Here is a 25,293-nt window from a genome sequence, read left to right as displayed (position 1 = left end):
GAGCAATACTCCATCTCAATAAATAAATAAATAGTCTAAATCTGGTATAAATCTAACACTTAATATTTCATGCTATTCCCTATGTCTGGACTCAGTAAATATTTGATGATTGACTCAGCAATTTGTATTGGTTCTTGAACCAACGGGTGCATAAATATGTACTAGGGCTACCACAGATATTATCCACATATCTGATTGCACTACCTTTTCTGGAAGACATAACTAAAATATTCAGATGTAAAACTACCACTTGTCAACTCGTCTTTCTAGTATACATAGAATATATCTTTTATTTGAAACATGTTATAGTAGATCTAGAATAATATTTTATTCCTTTAGAAACTCAAAAATATTTTCTGATTCAATTTAGTGTTTAAGTGAAGAGAACAGAACCTTGGGATTAGCTTCACAGGGATATAATGAGAAAAAGTTTGAGTTATAAGCATAGCTTGGATTTTTGTTTTTTTTTTTTTTTTGGTGACAGGGTCTCATTCTGTCACCCAGGCTAAACTGCAGTGGCATGATCATGGCTCACTGCAGCCTTGACCTTCTGGACTCATGCAATCCTCCTGCCTCAGCATCTGGAGCAGCTAGGACTACAAGCTTGTGCCATCACACCTGGCTAATTTTTTTTTTTTTTTTTTTTTGAGACAGAGTCTCACCCTGTCACCCAGGCTGGAGTGCAGTGGTGTGATCTCAGCTCAACTCAACTTCCGCCTCCCAGGTTCAAGCAATTCTCGTGCCCTTAGCCTTCTGAGTAGCTGGGATTACACACATGCGCCACCACGCCTGGCTAATTTTTGTATTTCAGTAGAGACAGGGTTTTGTTGGCCAAGTAGGTCTCAAACTCCTGACCTTAAGTGATCCGCCTGCCTCGGCCTTCCAAAGTGCTAGGATTATAGGTGTGAGCCACCATGCCTGGCCACACCTGGCTAATTTTAAAATTTTGTAGAGATGTGGTCTTGCTATGTTCCCCAGGGCTGGTCTTGAACTCGTGGCCTCAAGTAATCCTCCCACCTCAACCTCCCAAAGTCCTGGGATTACAGGCATAAACCACCATGCCTGGCCTATTCAAGTTTTATCATGAGATTGCAGCAATTCAGTCACGTCTTCAGGCTCCACTTCTTTTTTTTTTTTTTTTTTTTGAGACAGAGTTTCACTCTTATGTCCAGGCTGGAGTGCTATGGCATGATCTCGACTCACTGCAGCCTCCGCCTCACAGGTTCAAACGATTCTCTTGTCTCAGCCTCCCAAGTAGCTGGGATTACAGGCACCTGCCACCACACCTGGCTAATTTTTGTATTTTTAATAGAGACAGGGTTTCACCAGGTTGGCCAGGCTGGTCTCGAACTCCTGACCTCAAGTGATCTGCCCTCCTCAGCCTCCCAAAGTGCTGGGACTACAGGCATAAGCCATCACTCCCAGCCCTCCAGGCTCTACTTCTATTTCTGGTTCTCTCTCTTTCTCTCTTACTCTGTCACTTAGGCTGAATGCAGTGGTGCAATCACAGCTCACTGTAGCCTCAACCTCCTGGGGTCAAGCAATTCTCCCACCTCAGCCTCCTGAATAGCTGGGCCACAGGCCTGAGCCATCACTCCCTGCTAATTTTTAAAAAATGGTTTGTAGACCAGGGTCTTGCTATGTTGCCCAGGCTGGTTTCAAACTCCCATACTCAAGTGATCCTCCTGCCCTGGCCTCCCAAAGTACTGGGATTACAGGCATAAGTCACCATGCCTAGCCTAACTCTAGGTCTCTTGCTATTTGTACCACATCTGCAGTTACTTCCTCCACTGAAGTCTTGAACCCCCTCAAAATCATTCATGAGAGTTGGAATCAACTTATTCCAAACTCATGTTCCTGTTAATATTTTAGCCTTCTTCTATGAATCACAAATGTTCTTTTTTTTGAGACACAGTCTCTGTCGCCCAGGCTGGAGTACAGTGGCACAATTCATGGCTCACTGCAGCCTTGACCTCCCTGGACTCAGGTGATCCTCCTACCTCAGCCTCCCGAGTAGCTGGGACTACAGGCACATGCCACCATACCTGGCTAATTTTGTATTTTTTGTAGAGATGGAGTTTTGCCATGTTATCCAGGCTGGTCTCAAAATCCTAGGCCCAAGCAATTCAACTGCCTTGGCCTCCCAAAGTGATGGAATTAATGGCCACTGTGCCTAGCCACAAATTATTATTATTATTATTATTTTTTGAGACAGAGTCTTGATCTGTCACTTAGGCTGGAGTGCAGTGGTGCAATCTCGGCTCACTACAACCTCCACCCCCTGAGCTCAAGTGATCCTCCCACCTCAGCCTCCGAGTAGCTGGGACCACAGGTATGGGCCTCTACGCCTGGCTAATTTTTCTATTTTTAGTAGAGACAGGGTCTCCTCATGTTGCCCAGGCCGGTCTTGAACTCCTGAGCCCAAGCATCCACTTGCCTCTGTCTCTCAAAGTACTGAGATTATAGACGTGAGCCACTGCACCCAGCCTCTACAAATGTTCTTAATGGCATCTAGATTGGTGAATTCTTTCCAGAAGACTTTCAATTTATTTTGCCAAGATCCATCAGAAGAATTACATCATGGCAGGTATAGCCTTATGAAAGGTATTTCTTAAATAATAAGATTTGAAAGCAGAAATTACTCCTTGCTCCATGGGCTGCTGTTAGCAGACATGAAAAGATTAATGTCCTTGTAAATCTTCATCAGAGATCTTGGGTGACCAGGGACGTTGTCAGTGAGCAGTAGTATTTTGAAAGGAATCTTTTTTTTAAGTAGTGTATCTCAACAGTGAACTGAAAATATTCAGTAAACCATGCTGTAAACAGATGTGCTATCATCCAGGCTTTGTTGTTCCATTTATAGAGTGCAGATAAAACAGATTTAGCACAATTCTTAAAGGCTAGGATTTTAGGAATGGTAAGTGAGCATTGGCTTCGACTTAAAGTCACCAGCTGTCCCTAACAGGAGAATCAGCCTGTCCTTTGAAGCTTTGAAACCAGATATTGTTTTCTCTGCAGCTATGAAAGTTCTAGATGGCATCTTCTTCCAATAGAAGGCTGTTTCATTTACATGGAAAATGTGTTGTTTAGTGTAGCCACCTTTAGTGATCTTAGCTAGATTTTCTGGATAACTTGCTGCAGCTTTTTCATCAGCACTTGCCACTTCCCCTTGCACCTTTATGTTATGGAGATTGCTTATTTCTTAAAAACTTCATGAACCAACCTCTGCTGGCTTCCGACTTTTCTTGTACAGCTTCTTTACCCTTCACCCTTTATAGAATTGAACAGAGTTAAGTCCTTGCTCTGGATTAGGCTTTGGTTTAAGGGAATATTGTGGTTAGTTTGACCTATCTGAACCATGGAAACTTTCTTCATATCAGCAACAGTAAGGCTGTTTTGCTTTCTCGTTATTCATGTGTTCACTAAAGTAACACTTTGAATTTCCTTAAAGAATTTTTCCTTTGCATTCACAATTTGGCTGTTTGGCACAAGAGGCCTAGCTTTTGGCCTGTCTATGTTCTTGACGTGCCCTCTTCACTAAGCTTAATTATGTTTAGCTTTTGATTTAAAGTGAGAGACATACAACTCTTTTACTTGAACACTTAGAGGTCGTTGTAGTATCGTTTTGTCTCAGGAAATAGGGAAGCCTGAGGAGAGGGAGAGAGATGGGGGAATGGTCGTTCCATGGTAACTCCCATTACCCTCTCCCCAACCCTTGGCAACCTCTATTCTACTTTCTGTTTCTATAAATTTGTTTATTCTATTTACACACACAACATTTATTGATTAAACTCACTGTCCTCTATGAGTGCAGTTCGTGGTGCCCCCAAACAATTATAATAATATTGAAGGTCACAGATCACAGATCACCATGACAGATGTAATAAAGAACATTTTGAAATATTTTGAGAATTATCAAAATGTGACACAGGGACATGAAGTGAGCACGTCATTGGAAAAATTGTGCCAATACATTTGCTCCATGCAAGGTTATAAGAAACGCATAAAGCAAGGTACAATAAGACAAGATATGCCTGTATGCAAGTTATACTGCTTATCATCAGGGACTTGTCTCATAAGCTGGAAACTAACATGACACTAATTCTCTTTTTTTTTTTTTTTTTTTTTTTTTGAGACAGAGTCTGGCTCTGTGGCCCAGGCTGAAGTGCAGTGGTGTGATCTCCACTCACTGTAAGCTCTGCCTCCTAGGTTCACGCCATTCTCCTGCCTCAGCCTCCCGAGTAGCTGGGACTACAGGAGCCTACCACCACGCCTGGCTAATTTTTTGTATTTTTAGTAGAGACGGGGTTTCACAGTGTTAGCCAGGATGATCTCTATCTCCTGACCTCGTGATCCGCCCACCTTGGCCTCCCAAAGTGCTGGGATTACAGGCGTGAGCCACCGCACCCAGCCCACATGATACTAATTCTCAATGGGCAAAATGAAATAAAACCATTTATTGATATAGTGCTTTATGATTTTTCAAAGTTTATTATATGCATAAGTCATTTATTTGGGAAAGTTGAATACCATGTGGTATGTGATAGGGATAGAAAGTAAGATTCCCGTTCTCTGAAGAAGTGAGGGAGGCACACATAGAAAAATAATCCATAATGCATGATTAAATGCTATAGTAAAGCTACTTACAAAGGGTTTTGAGAATACAGAGGAATAACTGATTAACTTCCTTAGGAAGTCAAGAGCGAAATAATTCACTGAAAAGGTGATCTTTAGTAATTTAACAAAATGAGAAAGGGATAAGGACAGGAGGAACATAAATGAGGCCAGGAAAGCTGGAAAGTATGTTGTACCTTCACAGAAGGTCAAGCAGTAGAATAGGAGAGTGTAATGTAAGGCACATGGTATTGAGAAGTAGGGGAAATTATGTCCGAGTTAAAGCTATTTGGGGCCAGAATGATGATGATTATTGTTATTACTATTTTATTGCGGTCAAACATCTATAACAAAATTTACTATTTTTACCATTTTAAGTGTATAATTTAGTGGCATTAAGTACATTCACAATGTTGTGTAACCATGATTACTACCGTCTATTGCTAGAAGTTTTTCACTATCCCAAACCAAACAAAACTTCTACCCATTAAGCAGTAATTCCCATTGCCCTTCCCTCCAGCCTGTGGTAACCTCTATTCTAGTTTCTGTGTCTATGAATTTGTCTATTCTAGATACCTCATATAGGTGGATTATACAATATTTGTCCTTTTGTATCTGGCTTATTTCACCTAGCATAATGTTTTCAAGATTCGTTTATGTTGTAGCATGTATCAGAACTTCATTCCTCTTTATGGCTGAATAATATTTTATTGTATGTATATACCATGTTTTGTTTTTCATTCATCTGTTGATGAACACTTGAGTTGTTCCCCTCTTTCAGTTATTGTGAGTAATGCCTCTATAAATGGTGGTGTACAAGTATCTGTTTGAATCCCTGGTTTCACTTCTTTTATGTCTAGCAGTGGAAATGCTGGGCCATATTCTATATTTAACTTTTTTTTAGAGACAAGGTCTCTCTGTGTCACCTAGGCTGGGTACAGTGGCATGACTGTGGCTCACTGAAGCTTCGACCCACCTCAAGCGATTCTCCCACCTCAGCCTCCTGAATAGCCGGGACTGCAGGTGTGTGCACCAAAAGCACAGGTAACAAAACTAAAAATTGACAAACGGGATTACATCAAATTGAAAAGCTCTTGTACAGCAAAAGAAAACTATCAACAAAGTCAAAAGTTACCTACAGAGTAGGAGAAGATATTTGGAAATCATATATCTGATAAGGGGTTAATATCCAAAATATATAAGAAACTTATACAATGTAATAACAATGAACAACCTGTTTTAAAAATGGGCAAAGGAGTGGAATAGACATTTCTTGAAAGAAGACATACAAGTGGCCAACAGGTACAGTCATATGGAAAAATGTTCAACATTATTAATCATTAGGGAAGTGCAAATCAAAACTACAGTGAGATACTGTCTCACACCTGCTAGAATGATTATTGTCAGAAAGGTGAAAGATAACAGATGTTGGTGAGGATGTGGAGAAAGGGGAACCCTTGTACACTGTTGGTGGGAATGTAAATAGCCACTATGGAAAACAGTATGTAGGTTCCTTAGAAGTTAAAAACAGAACTATATTATGATCTGGCAATCTCACTTCTGGGCATATATTTAAAGGAAGGCTACCAGGGACTAGGGGAAGGGGAAAATGGAATGTTGGTCAAGGGGTACAAAGTTTCAGTTATACAAGATGAGTAAGTTCTAGAGATCAATGTATATAAGCATATCAAATCATCAAATTGTGTACCTTAAATATATACAATCTTTAATTGTCAAATATCCCTTAATAAAAAAGCAATTGAGAATAAAGTAAATAAAATAAAAAAATTCTATGAGATTCCCAATTTATTGTTTTAGCTGAAAAGGCTAAAAGCTAAAGACTTTTTTTTCTTTTGTGTTGTTTTTAAGCCCGTCAAATTTAGCAGTGGGACTTTGTAGAAATAGTAAAGAAGACATTCTACTCCTTTACATAGTAATAGCTAATGTTTATTAAGCCCTTACCATGTGCCAGCCAGTGTTGTTAACACTTTATCTCTGACATAAACTTTTTGACAATGCTATGAGTCAGATAATATTTTCTCATTTTATAGATAAAAGAACTGAAACAGAGAAGGTAAACAGTATGTCCAAGGAAATAGAGCTAACAAGAAGTGAATTCAGAATTCAGACTCAGGCAATCTAATTTTAGAGGTCCCGTCCCCTCACCTGCTTTTGTTTTTTTTTGATACAGAGTTTCACTCTGTTGCCCAGGCTGGAGTGCAGTGGCATGATCTTGGCTCACTGCAACCTCCGCCTCCTGGGTTCAAGTGATTCTCATGCCTCAGCCTCCTGAGTAGCTGGAACTACAGGCAAATGCCACCATGCCTGGCTAATTTTTGTATTTTTTGTAGAGACTGGGTTTTGCGACGTTGGCCAGGCTGGTCTCAAACTCCTGACCTCAAGCGATCTGCTTGCCATGGCCTCCCAAAGTACTGGGATTACAGACATGAGCTACTGCACCCAGCCAGAGCCCCTTCTTTTAAGCACTATGCTATTGGGTTTCTGCATAGTCACAGTCTTAATTTACTTTGTGCAGCATTAATTACGTGATGCAAGTGTAAGAATTATCTAGAGAAGAGCAACTAAAATCACCAAAGAATGAAAGGGTAGTCAAAAGAGAACCAACTAAAAAGACCTGAAAAGGCTGAAAGGCCAAGGCGGGAGTCTCTCTGAGACTAGGAGTTCGAGACCAGCTTGGGCAACATAGTGAGAGTCTCTCTCTCTCTCTCTCTTTCTCTCTCTATACATACACATATGTATACACCAGGTGTGGTGATGGACGCCTATAATCCCAGCTACCTGAGAGATTGAGGTAGGATCCCAGGAGTTGGGATCAAACTCCTTTGATCCCAGGAATTTGAGGCTACAGTGAGCTATGATTGTACCACTGTACTCCAGCCTGGATGACAGTACAAGACCCTGTCTCAATCAATCAATCAATCAATCAGTCGATTAAAAAATACATACGGCCAGGCACAGTGGCTCATGCCTGTAATCCCAGTCCTTTGGGAGGCCGAGGCGGGCAGATCACGAGGTCAGGAATTCGAGACCAGCCTGACCAACATGGTGAAACCCCATATCTACTAAAAATACAAAAATTAGCTGGGCGTGGTGGCACACGCCTGTAATCCCACTTATTCGGGAGGCTGAGGCAGGAGAATCGCTTGAACCCGGGAGCAGAGGTTGCAGTGAGCCGAGATTGTGCCATTTCACTCCAGCCTAGGCGAAGAGTCAGACTTTGTTTCAAACAACAACAACAACAACATGAACAAACAAAAAACAAACATACATATATACCTGGAAAAGTTCTTAAAAGAACATATGACTAAAGAATATGGATATAAACTTTCCATACCAAACCCTGCAAGGTAGTTTTATACTTATACATGTTCTACTTATAAATGACCCATTCTTATAGATTATGCCACTGCCTTGATGCCACATGTGGTATTTCTTACCTTAACTGAAAAAGAGAAAACTATTTTAGAGCTTAGTGGGGAAAGTTTCTTAACAGGTTTTACCTCCTTAAATGGTTCCCCTCCCTAAGAGGAAAAACATTTTCCCCAAAAATGTTGGGGAAATGCCTCCAGTTAGAGAGGCATTCCAGGCACCATAACTTTAATATGAATTAACAGCATAGTGTCTATATTTTTCAAATGAAATTCAGGACATGATGTCTGAAAAAGATTGCTTTTTTTAATTATTATTATTGTAGTAAGTGTGTATGTGGTAAAAAACACATACCTTCAAAGGAGTGGGGAGAGACAGTCCTTCGAAGGGCTTGGGATGAGAACTAGAAATATTTGCCAACGTTAATGAACTATCAAAAGTCTTGATTATTAGTTCATTCTAACATAAGCCTAACATAGGATTGCTTTTTGCGTGTGTGTGTGTGTGATGGAGTCTCTTCCTGTCACCCACGCTGGAGTGCAATGGCGTGATCTTGGCTCACTGCAACCTCTGCCTCCCGGGTTCAAGCGATTCTCCTGCCTCAGCCTCCCAAGTAGCTGAGATTACAGGTGCCCACCACCACGCCTGACTAATTTTTGTATTTTTAGTATAGATGAGGTTTCACCATGTTGGCCAGACTGGTCTCGAACTCCTGACCTCAGGTGATCCACCTGCCTTGGTCTCCCAAAGTGCTGGGATTACAGGTATGAGCCACCGTGCCAAGTCATTAACATAGGATTTCGAATCCTTGAAATTTAAAGTTTGTGAACTTCAAACTTGCATGTTCTTGGGAGAATGTAACAAGAAAGAGATTAAAACTGCTGAATAAACTATAATTGTTCTCCAACTTTATCTGGACCTCTATTACCTCTTCCTTTCTAGCAGCCCTATGTATTCTTTACTTTCCTCCCTATCCAGCTAAGATTTTGTTTCAATTTAGTTTCTTGCCATTACCCTCTCTTTTATATGCCGATTTCAAGCACAGCTGCAGAAAATCATATAACCAGATTTGCAGGAATTTATGATCAGCAAACTCAACTGGGTTTTCAGTAACACATTACATATTATATTTCTCCAGGCAACACACCCTTTCCAACAACTTTCAGATCTCTGCCCTCCTTAGGCCCATTTAAACTTTTTTTCTCCTTTCTCAAGCTTAGTAGGTGATCTTGTCTCCTGCTTGACCAAGAATTGGACTGATAAAACTTAACTACTAAATCTGTAGGAATACCTACATCTGTACCCATCTGTCTTTCCTCTTTATTAAAATAAAAGAAGGTTCATCCGTTCTCCAGGGCCAGCCTCTCTATCTGTTCTCTGGATCCAATGTCTTCCATCTTTTCAAAGACTTTGTAGAATTAGTAATCCAGTCCTCCTCTTATATTCACCCTCTCAGTCTATACTTGCTCCTCAGCATTTAAAAAATAGTTGTCTGGCCTGGCGCAGTGGCTCATGCCTATAATCGCAGCACTTTGGGAGGCCAAAGCAGGCAGATCACTTGAGGTCAGGAGTTTGAGACCAGCCTGGCCAACCTAGTGAAACCCCGTCTCTACTAAAAAATACAAAAATGGCTGGGTGTGGTGGCTCACGCCTGTAATCCCAGCACTTTGGGAGGCCGAGGCGGGCAGATCACAAGGTCAGGAGATAGAGACCATCTTGGCCAACATGGTGAAACCCCATCTCTACTAAAATACAAAAAATTAGCTGGGCGTGGTGGTGCGCTCCTGTACTCCCAGCTACTTGGGAGGCTGAGACAGGAGAATCATTTGAACCCGGGAGGCGGAGGTTGCGGTGAGCTGAGATCGTGCCATTACACTCCAGCCTGGGCGACAGAGCAAGACTCTGTCTCAAAAAAAAAAAAAAAAATACAAAAATTAGCCTGGTGTGGTGGCAGGTACCTGTAATCCCAGCTACTTGGGAGGCTGAGGCAGGAGAATTGCTTGAACCCAGTAGGTGGAGGCTGCAGTGAGCCAAAATTGTGCCACTCACTGCACTCCAGCCTGGGCTACAGAGTGAAACTCCATATCAAAAATAAAAAATATTTGTCTTACTTCCCCTTTCTAGGATAATTTCTTGAAAAGACATTTTATCTCTGCATTTTCTGCTTTCATCTGCATTTTCTCCTCCTACTCCTGATAATTTCAGCATCTTTTCCCCAGCATTCTATGTTCTTGGCTTCTTATCTCTCAGTTAACTTCTTAGTCTCCTTTGCTGACTTCACCTGTATTCATTATTAAATGTTATAGTTCATAGTTTTCTGTCTGAAATCTTCTCATTCTACTCTCTAAGTCATCATACTCACTTATAAAACTTGTTACACTTTATGTGCTAATGACTCCAAATCTGTATCCTTTATCCAGACTTCTCTCTTGTTTCTTATATATTGCTGTATCTTTAGGCCTTACACAGTGTCTTTCCCTTAGCAGGTGTTCAATAAATGTTTCTTTGTGACTGGCTGACTGACTAAATAAGTAAACTTTATAGTAATTCTTTGTTATTCTTCTTAACAGACCAAGATCAAATCCTTTGTATCCCTAGGTCTAGCACATAGTGGGTACTCACTAAGTGCTTTATAAATGACTGATTGAATAAATAATGAATAAGCACCACAATAAAATAAAATTTCTTAATAAGATGAATGAGTGAATGAAAAAAAACTTTGTGCTGTTCATTATAGCCAGTCAAGACCAAAGACCTTGTTTATTCTCTTTGAAAATGTAACTGGGGGCCAGGTGCGGTGGCTCACACCTGTAATCCCAACACTTTGGGAGGCCGAGGTGGGCAGATCACAAGGTCAGGAGATTGAGACCATCTTGGCTAACACAGTGAAATCCCATCTCTACTAAAAATACAAAAAATTAGCTGGGTGTTGTGGCGGGCGCCTGTAGTCCCAGCTACTCGGGAGGCTGAGGCAGGAGAATGTCATGAACCCAGGAGGCGAAGCTTGCAGTGAGCCGAGATCACGTCACTGCACTCCAGCCTGGGCAACAGAGCGAAACTCCGTCTCAAAAAAAAAAAAGAGAAAACAAAAGAAAAGAAAATGTAACTGGGTAAGCCGGGTGCGGTGGCTCACACCTGTAATCTCAGCACTTTGGGAGGCCAAGGCAGGTGGATCACCTGAGGTCAGGAGTTCAAGACCATCCTGGCCAACATGGTGAAACCCCATCTCTACTAAAAATACAAAAATTAGTCTGGCATGGTGGTGTGTACCTGTAATCCCACCTACTCAGGAGGCCGAGGTGGGAGAATTGCTTGAACCTGGGAGGCGGAGGTTGCAGTGAGCCAAGATCGTGCCACTGCATTCCACTCTGGGCAATAAGAGCGAAACTCCATCTCAAAAAAAAAAAAATGTAACTGGTAACTGGATATGAATTATACTAAAACTTGGTTTAAGAAGACAGTAATTCATTAACAGATAAGTGAAAGTTGCAGATGTGATTGGAATGTTGACTGCATACTCTGTGTGAACTATGAGTAGTGAGAATAAAAAATGTTAATCACCTACCAGGTCTAGTATATACACAGTAGTCACAGACACAGACTCTGGACTGGGTCTATTTGAGAAAGTATTCAAAACCTGCTGTACGTATATGACTGAGGACACAGTTTCCTCATTTGTGAAATGGGGAAAAATAACTATGCCTACTTTCATAAGGAGGTTGTGAGGATTAAATGAGATAATGCTTATAAAGCACTTAGCCTAGGACCTGCACAAAAATAATCATTTAATACCCACTTGTTATTATTAATGCTATTCCATTTTGATCCAGCTGGTATAGGTGTTAACCATACTATAGACGAATAATTGCCAAACCTGGCTGCTTATCAGAATCACTTAAGATTTTTAAAATTAAAATTCCTGGGCCTTCCCCAGACTACTGAATCAGACTAGAAGTAGAATATGTCTTTTTTAAAGCTCCCCAGGTGATTCTGAGCATCAGCCAGGTTTGGCAGTTATGTTACAGAAGATAGACTTGTCTCTAGAAATCATCTGAGTATGAGATATAATCAAGAAAAACATTTCTGGTGTAGAGAAAAAGGAGTCAAGAATGACATCTGTAGTAAGCCAATTGTATATAACCTTTGGAATAAATGGTCATAGTTGTGCTGATTGCCCAAGAACAGACTGTAATGAAAGGAAAGCAGGCACAGCTGAGCCATTTTCAAGGTCCCCAAATGGAAAGAGAAGCAGAGCAACTGAGCTGTTAAGAGCTGCCAAAATTAATTTAGAGAAGCCACATAGGATGGGGAAACATGAAAAGAACTTCAGAAGAGAGCTGGTAGAAAAATAAAAATGAAGTTTTTGATATTGCAGGAAGAAAGATTAAGGGAAAATAAATGAAGTAGCTGGGGATGAACAAGAAGTACTATAGGGAAATATCAAGAAGAAAGAATTCTTGCTGAGGAAAACAAATAAAGAACATAAACAAATAAAGAACATAAAACTCAGGAGAGGGGTCTCAGGAAGGACAGTAAACACATTTTAAGAGATTCACAGGGAAAAGGCCAAACAGAGCAAGGATAATTGGCCTATTATAGATGGACTCAAAATCCCAAAGAAACAAGTATTACAGAAAGAGAGGAATAAGGTAAAGCCTAAAGGCAATGACGGTGATAACAAGGGGAATAAATGAAGGCGCTCAAAAGAAACCTTGAAGAATAATTAAAATTGTGCAAATATGGATAAAGTATAACTTAAGGTAGGAGAGTGTGTAGTACAAAGAGTATGGGACATAAAAGTCTAGGGGATCATTGAGCAAACATTTATTCAGTGTTTATGGGTATCAGGAAGTTTATGTGCTGTTACCTGTCTGGAATATATTTAGAAAAAAAGTGAAAATATTCTGGAAGCATGATCAGTTCAACAGAGAATATGTGTGGCAAAATGAAGATAATCTCTTTTTCTAATCATGTAATAGTAAGAACTCAAATTAATTTCTCAACAGCGGGGACGTTTTGGCAGTCATTTAGAAGATAATCAAATTCCTAATGACCACAAGGAAATTAAAACTGTGAGGAGAGAGCTGGGTGTGGTGGCCTGAGCCTGTTGTCACAGCTACTGAGTTCGAGTCTAGCCTGGGCAACACAGTGAGACTCCATCTCTAAAAAAATGAAAAAACAGTGAACTATAAGAAGGAATAGTTAGAAGGCAAGTTAAGCTTTCTTTTGAAGGTAAGGGGATGGTGGTGGAGATATTAAATGAAGGCTCTCAGAGGAAGGGTTAAAGCCAAAGGAGTTATAAAGAGCTGGCCGGGCGCAGTGGCTCACGCCCGTAATCCCAGCACTTTGGGAGGCCGAGGCAGGCAAATCACGAGGTCAGGAGTTCCAGACCAGCCTGGCCAACAGGGTGAAACCCCATCTCTACTAAAAATACGAAAAATTAGCTGGGCGTAGTGGCAGGCACCTGTAATCCCAGCTACCCAGGAGGCTGAGGCAGGAGAATGGCATGAACCTGGGAGGCGGAGGTTGCAGTGAGCCGAGATTGTGCCACTGCACTCCAGGCTGGGCAACAGAGTGAGACTCTGTCTCAAAAAAACCAGAAAACAGCTAAAAGACCAAACTGGGCAACATGGCAAAACCCTGTCTCTACCAAAAATACAAAAATCTAGCCAGGAGTGGTCATCTGTGCCTGTGGTCCCAGCTACTTGGGAGGCTAAGGTGGGAGGATCACATGGGCTTGGGAGGCAGAGGTTATAATGAACTGAGATTGTGCTACTACACTCCACCCTGGGTGACAGAGGGACCCAGGTTGAATATATATATTCAACTATAGATTGAATTTTCCCACCTCCATTAAAATTTTTTTCAATGTATAAGAATATGAAAGAGACAGTTCAGGGAAGCTGAAGCCACTCACAGCCTAATATTTAAGAAGAGCATACCTCTAGCAATTTCGGAAGCAGATTTAAAATGGAGTACAGAGAACCTGGCATAGCATCATAAAAATTGATTTAAAAAAGTGAGATCCCCCCATCTCTACAAAAGACAAAAAAAATTATCTGGGCGTGGTAGCACATGCCCGTGGTCCCAGCTACTTGGGAGGCTGAGGTGGGAGGATCTTTTGGGCCTGAGAGATCAGGGTTGCAGTGAGCTGTGGTCATGCCACTGCACTCTAGCCTGGGCAATAGGGCAAGACCCTGTCTCAAAAAAAAGTGTTTTTTAAATAAAAAACCGAAGTGTTGAAAATGAATACAAAGGATGATGATGTTCTTGGAAGGGCAACAAGTACAAAAAGAGATTAGGTTCTGCAAATGAAGGAATTGAGAAACAAAGTAAAATACAGGCTAATTGGAAGTTTTTACGGAGCAGTTCTGAGTGAGCAAACTGATCAAATATTGTAGTTGTTGGTGTCAGGTTTTTTTTGCTTCCCCTGTAGCTTTCCCTCAGTGATCTCATTCCCAAGACCTGGATTACCATTTGAATGTGAATGGCTGTCTGGTCGTCGCCCGAGCTCCAGATGTCCAACTGCCTACTGAAGATCTCTTCTTGGATAGGTCACAGATGCCTCAAAATCAATAGGTCAAAATCTCAAAAAATCATTTCCCTGATTCTCTCCCTGACCCCAAGTCTGTTCCTCTTCCTGTGTTTCCCTATTACAGAAAATTATATTCTTACTCATCTAGTCACCCCGATTAGAAATCTAAGCATCATACTTGATGTTTCTCCTTTTACCCCTGTATCTAATCAATCTACAAGACTATTCTTCCCCTTTAGTATGTCACATGTATTTACCTCTCTTTTCTGATTCTATTAGTTTAGACCAGAAATTAAAAAGACTTTTTCTGTAAAAGTCCAGATAGTAAATACTTTAGGCTTTGCAGGCCATATAGTCTCTGCCACAACCACTGCAGCTCAAAAGCAGCCATACACAATATGTAAACAAATTAGTGTGGCTGTTTTCCCATAAAAGTTTATTTGTAGACACTGAAGTTTAAGTTTCATATAATTCATGTATCATAAAATCTTCTTTTGATTTTTTTCCTCCAGCTATTTAAAAAAAATGTAATAATCATCCTTAGCTTCCTTTCCTACAAAAACAGGCTCACAGGCCATAGTTTGCCCACCCCTGACTTAGACCAACATTCTCACCTATAATAGGGCAGTAGTACTTGGTCTCCCTCCTTCTCATCTTGCCCGCTCTGGTCTACTCTTCATGTTGCAGCCAGATTGACTTTTTAAAATTGCAAATTGGGACTGGGTGCGCGTGGCTCACGCCCATAATCCCAGCACTTTGGGAGGCCGAGGCGGGTGGATCGCCTGAAGTCAGGAGTTTGAGACCAGCCTGATCAATATGGTGAAACCCTGTCTCTACTGAAAATACAAAAATTAGCTGTGTGTGGTGGTGTGCGCCTGTAGTCCAAGCTACTTGGGAGGCTGAGGCAGGAGAACCACTTGAACCTGGGACGTGGAGGTTGCAGTGAGCCGAAATTGGGCCACTACACTCCAGCCTGGGCAACAGACCGACACTCTGTCTCAAAAAAAAAAAAAAAAAAAAAATTGGAGTTTGGATTTTACTGCCTTGTTAAAAGAACTTTAAAGATTGACCATAGCTTACAGGACGAATCCATATTTCTTGGAAGACCCTTCATACTTGTGAACCTTACTTACCTTTCTAGCCATGTTTCTTACCAGTTCTCCCTAATTCTCTATTCCAGCTACTGGGAATTGTTTATAGTTCCTAGAATGTTAAGTGTTTTTCATATCTAAGTTTTGACATGTGCCTTGAATGCCTTTCCTCCTTATCTTCTCCCTACTTATACCTGGTTCCTGCAGGACTCATAATCAGTCATCATCATCATCTCCAGAAGCCTTCTCTCACTCCATGAAGCCTGTATTAAATCCTTCTATTAAGTTCTCCCATCATGTCTGTAGAACCGAATGATAGCATTTATTTTACGGTATTATGATTGCCTATTTACTTGACTCCCCTCCTAAATAATAAGCTCCTTGAGTACATAGTGTTTGTCTATAGTTTTATCCTCAGTTTCCATTTTTCTTTTTTTGAGATGGGGTCTTGCTCTGTTGCCCAGACTGAAGTGCAGTGGCTTGATTATGGCTCATTGCACTCCTGACTTCTGGGCTCAAGTGATCTTCCCACCTCAGCCTCCCGAGTAGCTGGGACTATAGGCATATGCCACCATGCTCGACTAATCTGTTTATTTATTTATTTTTTTAGTAGAGATGAGATCTCACTGTGTTTCCAGGCTGATCTTGAATTCCTGAGTTTAAATGATCCTCCTGCCTCAGCCTCCAAAATGCTGGGATTATAGGCATGAGCCACCATGCCTGGCCTTCCAGTTTCCTGTATGATACCCCATAGTAATGTGTGAGTGGGATTTTTTGTTTGTTTGTTTGTTTGTTTTGTTTTGTTTTCATTTTTGTTTTTGAGACAGGGTCTCGCTCTGTCACCTAGGGTAGGAGTGCAGTGGTGCAGTCACAGCTCACTGCAGCCTCAACCTTTAGGGCTCAATCAGTCCTCTCACCTCAGCCTCTCAAGTATCTGGGCCTATAGGCATGCACCACTGTGCCTGGCTAAGTTTTTGTATTTTTTGTAGAGAGGGGATTTTGCCATGTTGCCCAGAGTAGTCTCAAACTCCTGGGCTCAAGTGATCCTCTTGCCTTAGCCTCCGAAAATGTTGGGATTACAGGCATGAGCCACTGCACCTGGCCATTTTTTTTGTTTTTGTTTTACATTTTAAAAATTGACATATAATTCATGTACCATAAAATTTGTCCTGTTCAAGTGTACAATTTAGTGCATTTTACTGTATCTAAAATGTTGAGCAACCATCACCATGGTCTAATTCCAGAACGTTTTCATCACCCCCAAAAGAAACCTTGTTCTCAACAAGAAGTCACTCCTCATTCCTTCCTGCCCCCAGCCCCTGGCAGCCACTAATCTACTTTCTTTCTCTATGGCTTTACCTATTCTGTACATTTCATATCAATGTAATCAGATAATATTTGAACTTTTGTGACTGTCTTTTTTCATTTAGCATATATAATGTTTTCCAAGCTCATCCATATTTTATCATGTGCTAGTACTTTATTCCTTTTTTATTACTGAATATCAACATTATATTTCATTATTTATTTCATTATTTATTTATTTATTTATGTATTTTTTGAGATAGGGTCTTGCTCTGTCTCCCAGGCTGGAGTACACTGGTGCAATCCTAGCTCACTGCAGCCTCAAACTCCTGTGCTCAAGTGATCCTCCTACCTCAGTCACCTAAGTAGCTAGGACTACAGACATGTTCCACCATGCCTGACTAATTTCATTTTTTATTTTCTTTAGTTTTTGTAGGTCTCACTATGTTGGCCAGGCTGGTCTTGAACTGCTGGCCTCAAGTGATCCTCTTGCTTTGGCCTTCCAAACTACTGGGGTTCTAGGCATAAACCACTGTGCCCGGCCTAGCTGTATATTTTAAACTTCATTCTTCAAAGCACCCAGGACTCTGGGGGGAAAAAAAAGAGGGACCCCCTAGACTCCTCTTGCTTCACCTAGAACATTTATATTTTCATCTATTTATGGACCAACTTTTATTTTAAATTTGAAAGTCATGGGCTCTCAGATTGAAGAATACACTCTACCTGGGACTGAAAGATACTCCATGGTCTTTTTACTCCATCTTTCTTTCGAACTCTTCTTTTCATGTGCTCCAGTCAAACAGTATGTTGATGGAGTCTTGAGGTATATCTCATGCTTTCTTGCCACTGTATCTTTTCTTATACAATCTCCTCTATCTGAAATGCCCCTTTCCCATCTGTTTAAATTTTACTAACTTTCAATGCCTAATTCAGATATAATCAATTCCATGAAGTTTTCCCGGATCTCTGGATTCTTGTAGTAATTATACTGCTTTAGATGGTGCCTTGTCTAATTCCTTGAGACTACTCTCATGTTTTCTTAGTTGTTTTATACTTTCCCATCCAGTGGCTTGACATGGGATGGTGGGGGAATGGGGGTTGGGGGTGACTATAACAGATTGCATGGGCCAGGGCCAGGCACGGTGGCTCACACCTGTAATCCCAGCACTTTGGGAGACCAAGGCAAGAGGATCGCTTAAGCCCGGGAGTTCAAGACCAGCCTGGGCAACATAGCAAGACCTCATCTCTACTAAAAATAAAAAAATTAACCTGGCATGGTGGCAAATGCCTGTAGTCCCAGCTACTCAGGAGGCTGAGGTGGGAGGATCGCTTGAGCCCTGCAGATGGAGACTGCAGCGAGCTGTTTTGCCACTGCACTCCAGCCTGATCTGCAGAGGGAGACCATGTCTCAAAAAAAAAAAAAAAAAAGGGGGTGGGAATAGCATGAGGGAGATCTTTGTGATGATAAAAGTATTCTGCATCTTGATTGTGATGGTGGTTATACAAATCTGCACATATTTTAAAATGACATAGAGCTATACATTCATATTGTACCAATGTCAGTTTCCTGGTTTTGATGTTGTACTGTAGTTATATAAGATGTACCCATTGTGGGAAATTATGTGAATTGTGTGAAGGTTACCTGGGACCTCTCTTTGCTATCTTTGCAATTTCCTGTGAATCTGTTATTAATTTTAAAATAAAAAGTTTAGGTTGGCCATGGTGGTTCATGCATGTAATCCCAGCACTTTGGGAGGCCAGCGGGAGAATCACTTGAGTCCAAGAGTTCAAGACCAGCCTGGGCAATATAGCAAGACCCTGTCTCTGCAAAAAAATATATTTTTAAAAATTAACTGGGTGTTATAATACATACCTGTAGTCTCAGCTACTTGAGAGCCTGAGATAGGAGGATAGACTTGGGCCCTGGAGGTCAAGGCTGCAGTGAACTGTGATTGCATCAGTGTACTCCAGCCTGGTTGACAAAGCAAGACTCTGAAAAAAAAAAGTTTAAAAATATATTCTTCAGGCCAAGCGTGGTGGCTTACACCTGTAATCCCAGCACTTTGGGAGGCAGAGGCTGGCAGAACACTTGAAGTCAGGAGTTCGAGACCAGCCTGGCCAACATGGTAAAACCCCATCTCTACTAAAAATACAAAGATTAGCTGGGTGTGGTGGTGTGCACCTGCAGTCCCAGCTACTTGGGGGCTGAGGCAGGAAAATATCTTGAACCTGGGAGGCGGAGGTTGCAGTGAGCTGAGATCGCACCACTGCACCGCAGCCTGGGCGACAGAGTGAGACTCAGTATAAAAAAAAATCATTTTTCCATGGTGCTACTTCTGATTAATGTGAATCTGCCTGTGCCTTCCAAAGTAAAGTTACTTTGGGGTAGACAAGAGATATATTTTTAGTGATATTTTAGTTACATTTTGTAATTAGAACAAACTTGTCTAAAGCAATAACTGAGACAGAGTGGTTGGTTCCCTGTCTATGAGGTCCTGGCTTATCCAAGGTCTTATTTTAATTTTTAAGTTGACTAGTAAGCCTTTGAGTCATGTTTTGGTATACTTTTAAGTTCTTAGTATTCTTGTGTACTGGCTCCTAGAAGACAGTGACCATAGCTCTGAGTTTTAGAAAAAAATCATTATGTGATGTTCAGTTCAAACTTGAAAACTTTTAACGTCGTTACATTGTTTATCAATTGAAATGAATTTTCTTGTGCAAATTTAAAGTAACCATTACAAGATCAGAATTTACTGCTGATTTTTTTTGGAAAGAGGTAGAGTATAAATAAATAACCAGAGTTTTTCGTTGCATTTATGGTCAAGCTCAAAGTGAATATGAACCAAAAAAAAGAGCAAAACTACATATTTTTTAGTAAAATGAAAACTTAATTTTTTTTCAGGTTAAACTACAGAACAACATATCGTACCAGATGGCAGACATACATCATTTAAAGGGTAAGAACCTTAATTACAGATTAAACATAAACAAAGGTCACTAAATGCCTAAAATTGTGAAGAATTAAGAAATAGTAAATTAGCCTAATGAAATACAATTTTCTGAACAAACTCCTCTGATGGTAAAACATTTATCCTTTTGCCTTAATATATAATAAATTATTTAATGATGCTTTATATATGATAAATCCAAGTTAAAATATGAGATCTGTGTCTTAACCTTGTGCTATAGACAGGGTTATGCAATGAAATGTTCTTAAGAGAATACTCAAAAAAAATTGAGCTGTAGCTTCAGAAGCCATCAAATTTCTAGGGAAAAGGTGAGAAGTGTTCCCTCTGTACTATGTCCAATCTGCTAAATTAATTCATTCAGGTCTAGGGATGCTTTGGATAGAGCCTCCAAGCTTAATGTTTGAGATACCCTGGGAACAGAAAGAAACCTGGAAGATAGATAAATATATAATAAATAATAATAAATATAAAAATACACACACATATTTTTACTTGGATGAAGTGATAAAGAGGTACTACAGCTTTTATGGAGAGAAAAAAAAAAAAAGCCCTACAATCTGCTTATGTTACTTCATGCCATCGCTGTTAGCCTTTGAAGTTTGGGATCTGAGGAACAATCCTCATCTCCCTCACACCCTTTGGTTATAATACTGTATTTTAAAATTTTGCATGCATTGTCTCTAGGTTTATGTATGTAGGTAGCACATGCTCTCTAGCTTCATAAATATCCTTTATTCTATTATTCTTTTGAGCCTCTTTAGATATACTTAGATAATCTATTTTTATTGTCCTCTGGAAGTAGCCAACCTTAGCTGGCTTTGTAATGTAGTAAAATTTTTCTCCTTACCTAGCACAATCAATAGGAAGTGTTTTTGTGTGTTGTAACCCTAAAATAAGTTGTTGATTTCCTATTATCCATGATTTAGAACAGCTTTGATTTTCTGTTAGATACGCTTTCTGGGTCGTCACATGGGTTTTTGTTGCATGTGTGTCCATGTTCTCCTCTTTTTGACTCACCAAAATATATTAGGATGACACAGAAGATGCCACAGTGTCAGTGCTGCTTCCAACTTGTAATTTTTACAAATGCTTTCACTTGTCATCAAAGTATACTTCTTATTAAATGTTAAGAAATACTGTTAGAGCTTATTAAAGCAGTAACTTAATGCTAATTAACTGTTTATTAAATAGATCAGTTGAATAAGAAGTCCTGTGGCTTCTGTTAGTATATGTCAACAAAAATGACAACCTATGATACTGAGTAAAAATCTTTATTGTACCATATGTGCTGGAGTAGATCTTGAGATATTTTGAAATTGTGTACGATACTCTTCAGCAGAGAAAAATGTCTTGATTTGTATGTATAGCTATCGAACTTTTGGTTTTGAAGCTTGGACTCTTACATTTGAATTTAAAAATTTAAAATTGAATTTCAATAATGTGACTTTTGCAACTTGGAATGATTTCTACTGAAACAAACTTCTTGAAAACTTGCCTATATGAGTCTTTAAAATTAATATCTGCTATAGTAGAATTAATAGACACTAAGACACTTGATGGTTTATATTTTCTTGGAAATAAAAGAAATGACAGTTGGTTTTTCTAATCCTTGAGATAATAAATTGACATTCTACTATCAGATTTATTTTAATTAGCTTACCTTGTTTTTATGCCTGTTACTGAAAGAAAGTTCGAAGTCAAAGTTTTCTAGAAGTAATTTTCTTTTTTTTTTTAAAGCTGGCCCCAGGCAACGCATTTCTTACCTATCCCTAATCTTTTGAAGTTAAACTAAGGGAGTACAGCCATGTCTTTCTATAACATAACTGGTGTTGCTTTCAAAAATAGAGCGTCCTGTACAATCAACCTGACTTGTGTTAACCTACTCTAAGCGTTCTGCTACAGTGACCTGGAGCAGCCACGCTAGACAGAGTATCTCTGGGTTCATATAAAGAAAACACATGCCAATCAGTCAAAAGTAAAATTGGTTTTTTTTAACCTTTATTTTAAGTTCAGGGGTACATGTGCGGGATGTGCAGGTTTGTTACATAGGTAAACGTGTGTCATGGGGCTTCATTATACAGATTATTTCATCTCCCAGGTATTAAGCCTAGTATCCATTAGTTATTTTTCCTGATACTCTTTCTCCTTTGTTTTGCTTTCTGGTATGCTTACTTTTCCCCTTGCAAATCTCTGTTTTGACCTACTGGAAATCACCAATTACCTCCCTGCTTTATGATCTTTCTCTGTATTCAAACAGGAAATAATCATATTTTACATGGGCTAAAACTCATATTAATGTTTTATTTTTCTTTGTCAGTTATATTTTAAGTCTTTTATCTTCAATTACAAAGGAAAATTTTATTTCCTGATAGATGAATTTCAAATACCATCAATGGGAAGCTTTGTGGGGGGCGCAGAGAAGCCATCCAAGAATCTTACTAAGAATCATACTAAGCCTCAGGTTCATTCTGAAGCTATTTCAGGTATTTGACAGCATAGCCTGAATCAGAAGGGACTGTAATCCTTTTGTTCCCTTTTTCCTGAGGAGAATGAGTCCTAAAGATCACCAATTGAAGTCTCTTTCTGATAGTTGTTGTTTTGTTTGTTTTTTAGTTACAGTTTTTAAATTTAGCTTTCAGTTCTAGAAACTATCCAGCCTGAGCACAGGTTTACTGAACTGGCTAGTTCAATCCCTTAGCCACAAGGCTTTCTGCTATTGCTTCCTACTGTGATCTCATCGTCTCTATAGAATCAGCATTCATAGCTGGGGCCAGGGTTTCTGGTACCTCTGGCCTGCTGTATCTTAGGAGATTGAGACAGGGATCAGGCAACAAGCTGAAAGGGTTTTTTATGGCTACTTGGCCACCACAGATCCATCACTTTTATTTGAGATGGGGGGTAAATCAGCCATGTTTATATATTGGAGAATTAATATTATGAAAAGAGAAATTTGGCCGGGCACGGTGGCTCACACTTGTAATCCCAGCACTTTAGGAAGCTGAGGTGGGCAGATCATGAGGTCAGGAGTTCGAGACCAGCCTGGCCAACACAGTGAAACCCTGTCTCTACTAAAAATACAAAAATTAGCTGGGCGTGGTGGCGGGTGCCTGTAATCCCAGCAACTCAGGAGGCTGAGGCAGGAGAATTGCTTGAACCTGAGAGGCAGAGGTTACAGTGAGCTGAGATCATGCCACTGCACTCCATCCTGGGCAACAGAGCTAGACTCTGTCTCAAAAAAAAAAAAAAAAGAAAAGAAAAATTTAAAATGTGGCTTGAATATGCAAAGATAATGATTAACTACAAATATTTTATATGAATCATTGATTTTTTCATACTTGATTATTATACAATAATTATTATGCATATTGTTAAACATTATATGTCTCAGCAGATGTTTCTGTGACTTAAATTTTTATTCTTCGTTATTGCCACAGTTATAATTCCACAATAAAATTTAGAAAGTATAGAAAAAAAGTATATGTTCAAAATCCTACTGTCAAACACATTCGCTAATAGCACTTTGATATATTTTTATTCTAGTCTTTTTTTTTTTGCATGGATGCAATTATATGTTTACATCTGCTGTTTAAAAACATCTGCTTTTTTATTTTTTTTTATTTATAGTTTTATTTTTTTCGAGACAGTCTTCCTTTATTGCCCAAGCTGGAGTGCAGTGGCATGATCTCGGTTCACTGTAACCTCCGCCTCTCGGGTTCAAGTGATTCTCCTGCCTCAGCTTCCAGAGTAGCTGGGATTACAGGCATGCGCCACTATACCTGGCTAATTTTTGTATTTTTAGTAGAGATGGGATTTCAGCTTGTTGGCGAGGCTGGTCTCGAACTCCTGGCCTCATGTGATCCACCCTTCTTGGCCCCCCAAAGTGTTGGTATTACAGGCGTGAGCCACCGTGCCCAGCCAACATCTGCTTTTTTTTTTTTTTGTCTCGCTCTGTCACTCAGGCTGGAGTGCACAGTGGCGTAATCTCGGCTCGCTGTAAGCTCCACCTTCTGAGTTCAAGTGATTCTCCTGCCTCAGCCTCCCAAGTAGCTGGGATTACAGGCTCAGGCCACCATGCTTAGTTAATTTTTGTATTTTTAGTAGAGACACGGTTTTACCATGTTGGCCAGGCTGGTGTCAAACTCCTGACCTCAGGCGATCCACCCGCCTCGGCCTCCCAAAGTGGTGGGATTACAGGCATGAGCCACCATGCCCAGCCCCAACATCTGCTTTTTAAAAACAGCCGGGCATGGTGGCTCACGTCTGTAATCCCAGCACTTTGGGAGATTGAGGCAGAAGGATCGCTTGAGCTCAGGAGTTCGAGACCAGCCTGGGCAAAATAGTGAGACCTCATCTCTATAAATACACGTATATATCTATATCTCCCTTTCTACTCAAGAAAGTGGCTGTATGTATATCTCCCAAGTATTTTTGGAGTGCTTTTAGAGTAATGAGACTAATTCTATAACCCTTCTGTAAAAAACAGATGTTATAGTATTGGTACATTATGGCTAGAAGTTATATTTTAATCTTAATAGCTGTTGCTTATACAGTATAGGCCCCTGTTTTCATTTCTAAAAATTATCTTAATACTACTTTTGCTTAACTGCTAAGGCTGTTAGCTGTTTTTAAAATCACCTATCTGTGAAATTAACATTTACTCTTTTCCACCTGCATTTCTTTTGTCTGTAGGCTTAGATCATGAGGGAATGAAAGCTAGAACATGTGTGGCTGGTGATTATGGATTAAACATTTACAAACAAGTGTTTGGCCAGGTTATAATTTACTATCCAGTTTCGAATTTTACGCGATTCATTTCCACTAAAAAAATTCAGTCCTAGTCCAGAAATTATGAGCTTTGAAAATGGAATTTTGGGATATGTAGAGCTACCATCTATAGCCGAACTAGAAATGTATCTAAAGTGATTGGCACCTAAGTTGGTAGTCGAATGTGATTTAAAATGAGAAAGAAAACTTAAAATTTGTAACCATAGTAAACATATCTAAAAAGTGTGATTTTTTTCCTACTTTAATAAAGCAGATAGGTTTGAAGAGATAGGTAGTTTTCTGTATTGTCTCCACAGCTTAGCATGTGTCTATACAAAGTGTAACGATGTGTAATTTAAAGAATATTTTGGGTTGATGTGAAAGCCACTGAAGCTATATATTTTTAAAAATAAATGTTATCGGTCAGGCGTGGTGGCTCATGCCTTTAATCCCAGCACTTTGGGAGGCTGAGGTGGCTGGATTGCTTGAGCCCACAAGTTCGAGACCAGCCTGGGCAACATGGCTAACCCGTCTCTACTAAAAATACAAAAATTAGCTGGATGTGGTGATGCACACCTGTAGTCTCAGCTGTCTGGGAGGCTGACGTGAGAGGATCAGTTGAGCT

At 40.1% G+C, this 25,293-nt stretch overlaps 1 protein-coding gene across 5 annotated transcripts in view; it reads left to right on the top strand.

The window, feature by feature from the left end:
* GOLM2 (golgi membrane protein 2) overlaps window positions 1-25,293 on the top strand; it is a 122,297-nt gene that overhangs the window by 14,830 nt on the left and 82,174 nt on the right. For all 5 annotated transcript variants that reach the window (XM_032174184.2, XM_032174183.2, XM_058427870.1 and 2 more), the window contains exon 2: window positions 19,838-19,892. In XM_032174184.2, coding sequence (XP_032030075.1) covers window positions 19,838-19,892 — 55 coding nt within the window. The remainder of the gene's footprint in view (window positions 1-19,837; window positions 19,893-25,293) is intronic.

The sequence above is a fragment of the Hylobates moloch genome, unplaced genomic scaffold, assembly GCF_009828535.3.
Source record: "Hylobates moloch isolate HMO894 unplaced genomic scaffold, HMol_V3 SCAFFOLD_14, whole genome shotgun sequence".
Lineage (NCBI taxonomy): Eukaryota > Metazoa > Chordata > Mammalia > Primates > Hylobatidae > Hylobates > Hylobates moloch.
This window is presented reverse-complemented; position numbering and strand designations above follow the sequence as displayed.